At 41.7% G+C, this 13,013-nt stretch overlaps 1 protein-coding gene across 1 annotated transcript in view; it reads right to left on the reverse strand.

The window, feature by feature from the left end:
• The window catches only part of LOC137547026 (UPF0462 protein C4orf33 homolog), a 151,129-nt gene extending 140,693 nt beyond the window's left edge, over positions 1-10,436 (reverse strand). The window contains exon 1 of the mRNA XM_068270156.1: positions 10,348-10,436. Coding sequence (XP_068126257.1) covers positions 10,348-10,404 — 57 coding nt within the window. The 5' untranslated portion in view covers positions 10,405-10,436. The remainder of the gene's footprint in view (positions 1-10,347) is intronic.
• Between the last annotated feature and the right edge of the window lie 2,577 nt (positions 10,437-13,013).

The raw sequence follows: 13,013 nt of genomic DNA on the forward strand, positions 1-13,013 counted from the left end.
AGCCAGGCAATCAGTGAATCAGGATATGGTGCCCGATCACTGATTCCTCTCCCCCGCTGAAAAAGCGTCAGCTTCTCTCAGAAGCTTCGCTTTTTCTGGTTGTAACGTACCCCATGCGTCGCTCTAAGCGTGTGTTACGCTTAGAGTGACGTCATGTAAACAAACTCATGGCCGCCATCTTGTGGCCAAAAAGTAAAACTACAACTAAAAGTAAAAAAAATAAAATTCAAACACACATTTACATTATAAATCACTTTTTTACATCCCACCCTCCCAAAACTACCCAAATAAAATGTTTAATATAAAAAAAAAAACATTACAATAAAAAAAAAACATGTAAATATTTACCAAAGGGTCTAAACTTTTTAAATATCAATGTAAAGATGAAATACTTCTATATTTTTTTTATTTTAAACTTGTAAATAGTGATAGATGCAAAACGGAAAAAATGCACCTTTATTTCCAAATAAAATATTGTCGCCATACATTGTGATAGGGACATAATTTTAACGGTGTAATAACCGGGACATATGGGCAAATACAATACGTGAGTTTAATTATGGAGGCATGTATTATTTTAAAACTATAATGGCTGAAAACTGGGAAATAATGATTTTTTTCCGTTTTTTTCTTATTCTTCCTGTTAAAATACATTTACAGTAAAGTGACTCTTAGCAAAAGTGGCGGAAAAAACAAGATATAGATCAGTTCATTGTGATAAGTAGTGATAAAGTTTTAGGCTAATGAATGGGAGGTGAACATTTCTCAAGTGAAAACGACGGAACGCGAATGGGTTAAGTATAAGTACACTAAATCTTTAATAGATGTATGATATTAAGGTATAAATTATACTACTACTGATACTCACTTTAGCACAGCTTTCTTTCACAAAGTATGTTTTTACTTACAATTTATATAATAATAATTCACAAAATACCTGGTAGGCACTGGGTAGAGTGTAGCACTCCACAATAAAGCTTAATATAAGTAGCGCTTTCATGTTCAAGCAGTATCCTGGATGCAAACAATGAAGTTGGAAGTGGTTCATATATTTATACCTAGTGTGCTTTGTTATAGCCAAGAAACTGTTAAAATATTCAGCTCCTTCCAACAGAAGAAGTGATTAATAACACATATACCCTTGAGTATTTTCAGAATTGATAGCCGCTGGAAGTGGTGGACTGGGCCGGCCAATCAAGAAGGTTCAAATATTAAAGCCTTTTGGCTGCAAAAGCCGAGCAAATGTTGCATGAAAACATAATTCCAAAGATCTAGACTTGACCCTTCAGTCCTTCCAAATGCATTCTTATTTGACTTTATCTGATTTAAAAAAGCTCCAAGCATATCCTACAGTAATTCTCTTAACTATGCAGACCTTGAATACAGGGAGATGTGCCTAAATTTTCTGAAGTCCCGTCAAAATAAACTGAAAACTGTAGTAGTATGGAGGTGTAGAATTTAAAGTGAATTTATCTTTATTTTGAAATTATTCTGCTGGCTTACTTTGTAGGTATTACTGAGTATAACAAAAATATGGTTTCTTACATATCCATATTTTGGGTAAGACATACATAGTTACATAGTTATTTTGGTTGAAAAAAGCCATACGTCCATCGAGTTCAACCAGTACAAAGTACAACTCCAGCCTGCTCCCTCACATATCCCTGTTGATCCAGAGGATCAACATAATGTATTCTATTTCAGTCAACCTATTCTGATGACTTTAGTTTACTGTAATTACATATTTGTTAAGTTAAAATTTCAAATCACTTTATTTAAAAGTGTTACCACTAATATTATGCGTAAATGAATGTTATTCAAGTAAATATGAAAATACTGTTGAGCTTAGAAATATACTTGTGAACTTTTGAGCTTAGAAATATACATTTGTTTGTACAGAACAGACTTTACAAAGGCTGATCACTCCCTCACCCCTTTCCTAGGCTACCTCACTCTTCCGCTAGGGGACCCAGTAACTCCTCCAGTTGGCGCAGTCCAACAACACACGCTCCCCCATTGCACTCTGGGTGTCGGGAGGGGGCGATGGGGCATACGCACGCGGCTAGGCCATGCATGTGCAGTGCGCCACGCCTCGACTGGAGAAAATAACAGCAGCTTATGGAGGATCCAGGTGACCCAGAAGGACGACAGGGGAGTGATTAGCCTGAAGGAGGTTGAAGGAAGCCCCAGGTATGAATACATTTTTTTTCAATCTTCTCAGGTTTCCTTTAATGATTGCCTTCTTGATCGTTTCTTTGAAGAAATGGTTGATCAGCGTGGCAGGTTTTTCAAGTTGTGGCTATTAACGGTAGATTTTTCTCTTCCGATCAACTGATTACATAATAGCAATTTATTTGTTTGAAATCAGAGGGTGTTGATGTTGCCGATCCACAGAAAATGCCAGTGCCAATGTTTAATCCATTTTGTGGAGTGATGTCATCTGAAATGATCAGATTAGCTAAAAAATATCATCCCATTTATGGTCGCAAGTGATGATTTATCTTTTTTTCCTTTTAGTCTTTATTATCGGATCAGAAAATTGGGGGAACAGAAAAATATACCATTAATGGTCACCTAGAGATATGATCATAACTGGTTTAGATACACTTTAGATACAGGATTCTTTAATGCTATAGATCGTTAAATGTGAACCTTTCTATTCTATCCATCTGAATTGTCTTTTAAAAAATAAGATTGTTTACTAATAATTGCAGGGTTAATGGGCATCTTTAGGAGTTGGGTGTATGTATAGAATTTGCATTTACAGATATTTAAAGAAGTCAAATAAATCTGTAATCAACATTCATTTAAAAGTTTTAATGTATTTACCGATATGTATGTAACGTCTTTATGTATTCATTTGTGGCCCTTTTCCTGGTCTGAAGCTGTTAGTCAGCTATATGCCTGTCTATAGTAATAGCAGTGGAGTGTTGTACCATGTTAGCCAATTCCTGTCTACAAGTATGAGTCCACTACAAATGTCCAGCAGCAAAATCCTAACACTATTTAAATCCAAAATCCATGCTTTCTTCTATTCAGGAATCATAAGGGTTGTGCAAAGGGTTGGCAAAAAACTGAAAAATACTTATGCAGGAACAAAGGGAGGAATTAGGGAATGTTCTTCACACCAAAGTGTGGAATTGTAGATGGCTAAAACATTTTAAAGTGTGCACAAGGCAGTGTATGTGTGTGTGTGTGTGTGTGTGTGTGTGTGTGTGTGTGGGGGGGGGCAGATGGGACACAGAGGCATGCTTCCTGCTGCATAATATGCCTCTGTGTTCCTCCCCCACGCTGCTCTGTGCCCCCCCCCCACAACCACGTTGTCACCCCCCCCCCCCCCCCCCATATTGGCAACATGCAGCTTTTCAACAATCTTGAGGGGAACTGAGAGGTAATCCCTACTAAACGCTCACTGGGGGAGCTCGTGCAGGCCTTCCCCAGCTGCCGTTGGTCAGCTCTGCCTCTCCATGTCCGCTCCCCCGTACACTTCTCTGTGTGAGAAACACAAAGCAGCTCTCCTTCCAGGATTGTGACCCCCAGAGGTCACAAAAACAAAACTACTGCATATCTGGCCACAGGAGTGTCGCAGAGCGGCGGGGATTGCAGTTACCTGATCCGCCCAGCACCCTGGATCAGGTAGCATTGTTTTTCACCCTGGATCAGGTAGCATTTTTTTTTGTTTAAATCTCCACCTCAGGTTGTCTTTAAAGTGGAATATAACCCAGCATTTCATCTTTGCTCTTGTAACGATTGTGGAACTTTCTCCGTGATCAGCGCACAACGCGTGCGCTGACACGGCGGAAATCCTCCACAAGCGTGTAATTGCAGGCACCCAGCAAAAGGTGCTACGCACCTGTAGAGGGAAATTCCTGTCGGCAGATGGCGCTGAGGAGTGCAGAGGAACCAATCCTCTGTACCTCCACAAATGCCAGACAGGAATTGTACGAAGCGCAGAACGCAATCGCAAGAGAGGCGATTGCGAATGAGAACGAGCAAAGGGACATGTTGTATGTGTGTGCGCCAATCCAGTCGCCACCCCGCGACCGCGCACACACAACAGCAGATATGAAATAGGAACGCGATCGCGAGAGGTGCGATCGCCAGACGTGACACAAGGCAGATCAGAATAGAATATGAGGGTAGCAAAGGCACAGCAAATAATACAATGAGAAGATGCGGAAAATAACAAACGCTAGCTAACCGCAAACACCGCACTCATTCGCAACAGTGCACGCGGTTATGCGCGGTCTCCACGTGATAAGCACAATAGAGACAAGCACGCCTAACTGACCATCGACAGAGAAACATGAAACAGGGGACGCGAACGCTTGCTTAACGGTTACCTCACCGAGCCTCCAGCAAGCGGTCGTAGCAGACAAGACAGACACTCGAAAACAGGGACAAGCGAGAGATAGGATCCACAGCACTAGCGAAAAGTGGCTAGCGCGATCCAGGTACAGAGTAGCAGAACAGAAGGATCTACAGCACTAGCGAAAAGTGGCTAGCGCGATCCCAGGAGACAGAACAGAAGGATCCACAGCGCTAGCGAAAAGTGGCTAGCGCGATCCCAGGAGACAGAACAGAAGGATCCACAGTGCTAGCGAAAAGTGGCTAGCGCGATCCAGAGAGGCAGAACATAAGAGATAGCTGGTAGCAACCGCTGCACCAGCTATGCTCCAAGTACAGAGATCAGAACGACTTCCTATCGACCACCGCTGGGACAGGACAATCGCAACCGACAAACAAAACAGATAAACAATCCTAACTGGACTAGGGAAATCTGCCTAGCACAGTTTCCAGGAATTACTCTAAGCTGATCTCAAACAGAGAGTAAGGCTGACACCCCACCAGGAGTGTTACATAGGACGAAATCCTTATGAACAGCGAAGCATTGTGGGAAAGACATAGTACTTATAGTACACGCCTCCAATGAATGTGGCCAGGCAATTTGCATGACAACGTATGCAAATTCCTCTGCAAGCACAAGCTGCAAAACTGACAGAAGCTCTTCTTTCCAGAGTCCAGCAGCATGCAAACCTACACAATGGTCAAAAAGCTGCCTGCCTGCACAGGCAGCTGAGCAAATCATCACAGCTCTAAAACATTAATTACAGCATATTATATGCAACCAGCATTTTTTTTAACTCGACCAGCATTTGAAGGGTTACACACAGAGCTTGAAAGTTCAGTGCAGTAAAATGCAGACGCATTCGAACCTTAGATAATATTATCTTGTGTTTACTTAAATGTATCAAGTGAGGAATGTAACACATTCTCTGACTGCAGAGAAGCTGCTGGAGACAGAGAGACGCTAAAAGCATGTCTCCCTGCAAAACAGCAATGAATAAAACCAGATATTAATAAAATGCAAAGTCAGCTCACAAAGCAAAAAACGGTACTTTTGGAAACGTAAAACTTTTAAATGAATAATAATACTTATGCACAAATGCAAATATGATAACCGTATGACATATAAAAAGTAGGTAAACATGTTTTTATTGAATATTATGACAGGGTTTTAAACCGCTTTAATAAAAACATGTTTGAAATGTACCAATATTTAAAGAGTAACTTTACTGAATGTAACTTAATGATTAAAATAGCTTATTTTTTTACTATATTCTTTTCTAAATTATTTAGTCAATGTTTTCCCATTAACCTCTCTTTGATTTACATTCCTAAATTTACTGCTGGCACGGTGCATCACTGCGGAATGTTTGTGGTGTGTTCTGAAATTAGTAGAAACAATACCTGGCCTCCCAGAGCACACTGGGAGGAGAAAGCATCATGACATAGCCTAGGCTACAAAAACACTGGGAGGGTGCAGCTACACACCAATATACAGCCATATTGTAACATCTGCGGCTCCGGGCACACAGGGTGTCTCCGCAGCCGCCTCAGTTCCCTGCTCGGAGGATTTTTCAGTTCAGTCATGGAATTGTCATTAGCTCATAGGGTTGCGGTATCGCACGCATAGACAGGACCTTTATGCTGGGAGGAGGCGCGTCAGCTGATCCGCTGGTCGGCTGACGTCAGAGGGGACTCACGCCGCTCAGGATTGGCTAATTGTATTGGGCGCGGCTGTGAGGTCTCCTCTGCTTCTTAAGCCTTCACGATTCACTCACAACTTGTCTGCTGTTGCGAATACATACGTGTTAGCGCTCAGACCTTAGACTAGTATCCAGTGTGCTTTGATCTGAGAGGAAACCAGGGATTTCACACAAGACTAGGACTATTGTTTATTGTAGGATTATTGATATTCTGTGTATGACTCTGGCTTATCTCTGACTCCGCTATTGCTTTACGTTTCTGTACCTCTGCCCATCTGATCTAGTTGCTGAACCCCTGCCTGAATTACTACTACTCTTTGCCTACTGATTCTGTACTGTATCTGCCTCTCAGTTGCCGAACCTAGCCTGTCTGACCTCTCTACTCACCAGTGGGCCCTTGCCACTGGTGAGGTGCTCTTCTGATAGTACCCACCAGCTCCTCTGGTGAGGTCTCATTAAACTAATCAGTTACTGTTGCACCAAGCACATCTCATTCTGTGTTCCTGTTAGCTATACTTGCATTATTGGTGATTCTGCAGATCACCACATAGCCAGGTATAGCGTCTGTATTATTGGTGATTCTGCAGATCACCACATAATCAGACGTCTGTGTTGCTACACCAAAACGTTATACAATCGTTACACATATATAGATAAGAAGTGTTTCGGATGCTGAAACCAGGATAATTAATGCCAAATTGGGTATCCTGAATAATGTATTACATTCAACTTTATGTCATTACGGTGCCTCTCGAAAATGCATAAAAAAAAAATAAAACTTACGATGAAGCTCTGAGCAATAATTCAATATGCTTACATAAATGATTTTACTCAACAATTAAGAAACAGGCATGAGAACAGAGTATGAACAGTATAAGCTATCCTACTGCCTGCAATCCCCTGCACCCTTTTTGCCAGGTGCCTTTTTTCAAGTATGCCCTAGACTAGAGCCTTCCCTCTCCTTAGATAAGTATCTGTTTGTTTTTTATTTTTATTATTTCCCATTAGCTTTAAAGGGACTTACTGCTGTGCTATTTATTCCATAACTCATAAGGCTTTGCAACAAGAGTAACCTGGCTATACCTTGCATGAAAGATACAAGTGCGAAAAAAAAATGTTAACAAAGATTAACCTCCTGGGCGTTACGCACGCTGGAGGGTTTGCAGCCGACAGTCCCCCAGGATGATTTTAAGTCATTGCATAGTTGTAATAGCTTCAGCTAGCACTAGGTTAGCTAGCAGTGGTGGCCAGCATCCTCAGATTACTTTTGATCCCCCCCATCGCCGCTAAATACATTACCCCCCCTGGATCCAGCGATCAGCGCAGCCTCCTCGGACAGCTCTGCTCTTCTCTAGGGGGAGGATCGAACATGACGTCATGCGCAGACCCGATCCTCCCCATAGAGAAGACCGGAGATGTGCAGGGAGGCTGCGCTGGATCCAGGGGGGGGGTAATGTATTTAGCAGCGATCGGGGGGGAATCAAAAGTAATCTGAGGATGCCGGCCACCACTGCTAGCTAGCCTAGTGCTAGCTGACGCTATTACAATTATGCGATGACTTAAAATTATACTGGGGGATCCTGGGGACAGCCGGCGGTATGCCCGACACAGTTTTGGGCGTACCGCTAAGGAGGTTAAACAATATAAAACATCAGTTTGCATAGTTCCCCTTTGAGATTAGCTGTATTTTATGATACAGAGGCAGCTCCATTACAGGGGCTAGAACAGTCCATAGTTCACTGGAGTTTTTCTAATTTGTTGTACTACTGAAGAGGATCCAAAATAGGGAAACACATGTACACATGACTGGCTGTCACCTAAAATGATCACAAACACATTTGGGCAGCACAGTGGTACAGCGATGGGACCCCGGTTTAGATCCCAGCCAGCTCAATATATGCAAGGAGTTTGTATGTTCACCCCCTGTCTGTGTGGGTTTCCTGCTCCGGGCACTCCGGTTTCCTCACAAATCCCAAAAAACATACGATACAGATAAGTTAATTGGCTTCCCCCTAAAAATTGGCCCTAGACTATGATACATGCACTACACAATACATACATAGACATATGACTATGGTAGGGACTAGATTGTGAGCCCCTTTGAGGGACAGTTAGTGACAAAACAGTATACTCTGTACAATGCTGCGTAATATGTTGGCGCTATATAAATACTTACATATAGTTACATAGTTATTTTGGTTGAAAAAAAGACATACGTCCATCGAGTTCAACCAGTACAAAGTACAAATGTGAATGTTGCTTTAGATTTACTGTTTGAATGCAAAAAGAGAGGAAGGGAGGAGACAACCAAGAGCCCATTATGGTGTAGTATGTAAAGGCTTGTTGCAGAAGACAAAACTTCAAATGCTGAAATAACACTAACAAGTGTGGGTTACCACTTAGGCAACCACTCTAAATGCAGGTGGGGAGATTACACTTGACCCCACTCTGGCTATCAAGTTGCCCTCTGTAGTAGCAAGAACGGTTGGATAACAACTAGACTGATACAGGAAAAACAGAGGTGCCAGAAAGAATAAACCAGTTTAAAAGTGGGAGGCAGTGGTGGACTTCCCTCTCAACAGATGATACAACAACATTTTTTGGGGAATTTTACTCCACTTTGTTGCAAGGTGTTTCACGGGTCAAGCCTGCTTCCTCAGGCAATAGGCAAGTAACTGTGGAAGTCTCTAAGTGCATGGGTGCCTCTGTGGCTAAGGTAAGTCCACCACTGCCTCCTACTTTTTAACTATTTTTAGTATATTTTTTTCTTTCTGGCGCCTGTTTTTCATATATCAGTGTATATTTACTGTTGCAAGGGAACATGTTCTGAGACGATGGGAAATAAAAAGTTAATAAAATAAACAAACATACTGAATGTTGTCCAGTAATATAAACAAAAAACAGATACTTACCTAAGGAGAGGGAAGATTCTGGGTTTTATAGTGCAGCTCCAGCAATGGCTCTCCTGTTTGAATCCCACAACGCGGGAGGTTTTGGAAGTCTTTGGGAGCCCAAGTGCTCCCAAAGGTGGACAGCTATGTACTGTACATGCGTGAGAGCGGTAGCGCAGGCACAGTATGGAGCCGCTCATCTTCAAAAGCATTCAGGCTCCTGAAGACTTCCAAAGCCTTCTGCAAAGTCGGAGAACAGTATTTGATTGATCGGTTGTATACTGCTACTGGGGGAGACAGCAATGGAATGCGGGGACTGCGAAGGCTCTATAGGACCCAGATCCTTCCCTCTCCTTAGGCAAGTACTGTATCTGTTTTTTGTTTTCTTTTTCACTTTCCATTACCTTTAAAGAGACTTACTGCTGTACTATTCGATAACTCATAAGGCTTTGCAACAAGAGTAACCTGGCTGTATCTGTATCTGTAGCATGAAAGATACATGTGCGAAAAAAAGATTTTAACAGATTAAAAAATATAAAACAACATCAGCTTGCATAGTTCCCCTTTGAGATGAGCTGTATTTTATGATACAGAAGCAGCTCCATTACAGGGGCTAGAACAGTCCAGAGTTCACTGGCGCACCTGATCTGAATCCTAACATCAGTGACCATGGGAACAAATCAATTTAACTCCTTACACCGCAGGCTATGACATTTTATTGTGAAAGACTGTGACAGCAAAATGTATATCCCAATACACAATGTCAATGTCACAGAAGGGCAAAAAATATAATAATGTGAACTAGATATCCCATTTCAACTTGCAATGAACAATAAAAAGTCAAGTACAAGAGAAACTGGCATTTATGGCCCATTTACAGTCCATTTTTCGACCTTCAATCTGCAAAGCTCGTAAACCTATACGGTATTTAAAGTTTTTCATTTTGACTCTAATGTCGTTTATTTGGTGGATGTTTTCTGTCCAGAATGCAGTGGATTCGAGAAAAACACTGAATACCCACAAGATTTTACACTTCAATACACTTAACTGTGTTAGAGTATAGCGTGTTTGCCACTGGTAGAACATGGAATATGTGGAGTTAAATTTTACATTTTATGGAGTAACCGAGTAGATTAAAATAGCAAGCCTTCAATACTGCTCAAATCTCCTGAGATGATGCAACATTTTGTTGTAATCTCTTCTGTTAGTCAATACAGTATAATTTGACTTTGCATTTTCTCAATAAACGACACCATGATGTACTATATTTATAATGCATAACAAATACTAAGGAATGACAGAATATTTGCCTTGAACATTACCTAAGTAACACATACAAGTAAGAAGTACATTTCTTCCAGAGTAAAATGAGCCATACAGTACTTTTCTATGTTGCCGTCACTTACAGTAGGTAGTAGAAGTCTGACATTACTGACAGGTTTTGGGTTAGTCCATCTCTTCATGGGGGATTCTCAGCATGGCCCTTATTCTTTATAAAGACATTCTCTGAAAAAGATGTATACAAAGATGCCTGCTAGCCTCCCTGCTCGCTGCACACTTATTTGGCAGTTGGACAGAGCAACTGCCATTCACTAAGTGCTTTTAAAAATAAAGAAAGCCTAGAAAACCCCCCATGAGAAGATGGGCTACTCCAAAATCTGTTTGTGAAGTTATCCTCCTCTCCACTCGTCCCTAGAAACGCCCCCTTACACTACGTGCTTATGGTTGCAAATACTGCACACAGTGCGCAGGAAAGCTGTGACGTGTATGTGCTTCTGGATAGTTGTAAATACTTGTGCAGCATAGTTCTTCTTTATAAGGAATATATAGCATAACCCTCAGTGATAAGGAAATACAGCCATCCAACTCTTACCTGAAAGAGAACAGCTTCTGAGCGCAGGAAGTAGCTAAAAAAGGATTCTTGAAAGACTGTGTCATTGAGCAGAAACAATAAAACATTAAATCCACTTTTTAAGGTTTTTTTGTAAGTTAAACATTAAATACAATTGTAAGATATAAAAAAAAAATCATTTTTAGGAATATTAAGATAGATACAATAGTTTATGTCATCAGTGTATTCTCACCTCTGGTTCACTTTAAGTTGAGATTGAAAACTTAATTGTTTAGTCTGGCATTTACCTGCATGGATCTCTTTCCTCTGTGACATAATTCATTTTAAGTCTTGTGAAAGAAAAGCGCTTTGTTGTTGTGCTTTTTTCTAAAAAACAAACAAACAAAAACAAAACAAAGCCTGTTGCATGTAATTATTTGGGGGGGGGGGGGGGGGTTGGTACTAAGCACATGAAACGTCAGGTGGACTTGTCTATCTCATTCTCTATGCTTTGTGCTTTTTGATTCCTGGTGTTCTAAGCTTTAACTGTCACCTCTTGAGAAAATATGCCAGGAACTAATCTCCAACAAGTTGTATACGCACCTTTAGGGAACCTGATGGAGGATGGATAAAGGCGAATTGTTAGTGCTACTGCATAAGAAAATGCTACCTGGTGACTACCCTACCAGGGCTCTTTATAGCAGTAAACTGCATAATGCTGAGTTTGTATTACTGATGAAGATGGGAATCTTATATTGCATTGGGTGAACTTTTTTTGTTTAACATTAACAATTTTGTTAAAAAAAAGTACCCACTAAAGGAAACCTAAATTGTCCGTAACATTTCCCCCAGATAAGCATGAACAAACGAAGATAAGCATATTACATTGGTGACTTCTCCATGATGGGGACAGCCATACTGGCTTTTCTGCTCTAGCCAGAACTAGAAACTTTTCTAGATGATACTCAGTGAGCAAATTATTATTTTCCCTGGGGCTGCATGCAGTTTACCACACCAAGAGCGCGCTTCTGAGCGCTTTTAAAAACACTAGCGCTTTGAAAAGCACTTGGCTAATGAATTTGAATGGGATGGATCACACCAGAGTGATGTGATTTTCTCCCAAACGCAAACGCGGGTCCTGCAGAATTTCTGCGCTTTTCTGAGGCGATTCAGCCTCAATGTTAGCTATAGGAAAGTGGAAAGTCGCTCTGAAAAGCGCTAGATCAGAGTGATTTTCCAAGCGTTTTTGTTACAGAAACTGTTCAGTTTCAGCTCTACCGTAACAAAAAATAAAAAAACTCTATGCCAAAACACTCCAAAAAGTGCTAGGCATGATTAGAAAATCGCTAGACACATGCCAGGAATCGCTCTGAAAAAAATCACTTCAAAAAGCACTGAGAGTTTGCGAGTACGCTAGCACTTTTTTGTGTGCACTGGCAGAAACTGAAATGTTTGCCTAGGCAAAATTCCGATATATGCTAGCTAGTGATGGTCATGTGTAGAAGAACTAACACAAAAGCATGAGATTTGTTTGTTCAGTTGATAGATTTGCAAAACTCTATTTTGCTGTGATCACATCCTGCTTTAGCACATGATCCTGACTAGCAAATCAGAGACTTACATTTCTTTCACCTGACCAAACTGATCACATGCTTCTCCATGAGTTCTCCTAGACACGACCATCGCTAATGCCAACTAGTAGTATTATTGGTAATTCCCCAGTTTTGTTGCTCTTTAACAGCATTATTGGTCACACTTCTTGATTCTGCATTGATTTACGATGGTGACATCTGTCATCAGAGGTATTTTTTAGAAAGCTGCACTGCAGCCACAGGGAAGCGTGAAGCTGTGAGTGGGTGCCATGATTTGTAGTCACGCCCCTGTCTGTTCTAAGGCATCCCAAGATGGCGCCGGACTCGGACGCCACGGCCACAGGGCTCCGGCCTTTTTAGTTTTTTTTAGTGCTCTCTCTCTCTCTCCTCCACTTACCTCTGAGAACCACTCTTGCTAGGTTAGGAGACGGAGGACATGGGCACTGCCGGTCCTGCTCCGCATCAGCCACGGATCGCAGGTGGCGTGGGGATCAACTGTTCGGCGTGAGGATCAGCTGTTGTGCGCAGGCATGGAGAGGCAGCACGGAGTTCCGCTCATCTGCCGCCGCTGCCTCCAGATCACCGCCTCCACCTGCGCCGATGCCAGCATCGAAGCTCGTCACCCAGGACGGCTCCCAGCGGAGAGGCC

This window comes from Hyperolius riggenbachi, chromosome 1, assembly GCF_040937935.1.
Source record: "Hyperolius riggenbachi isolate aHypRig1 chromosome 1, aHypRig1.pri, whole genome shotgun sequence".
NCBI lineage: Eukaryota > Metazoa > Chordata > Amphibia > Anura > Hyperoliidae > Hyperolius > Hyperolius riggenbachi.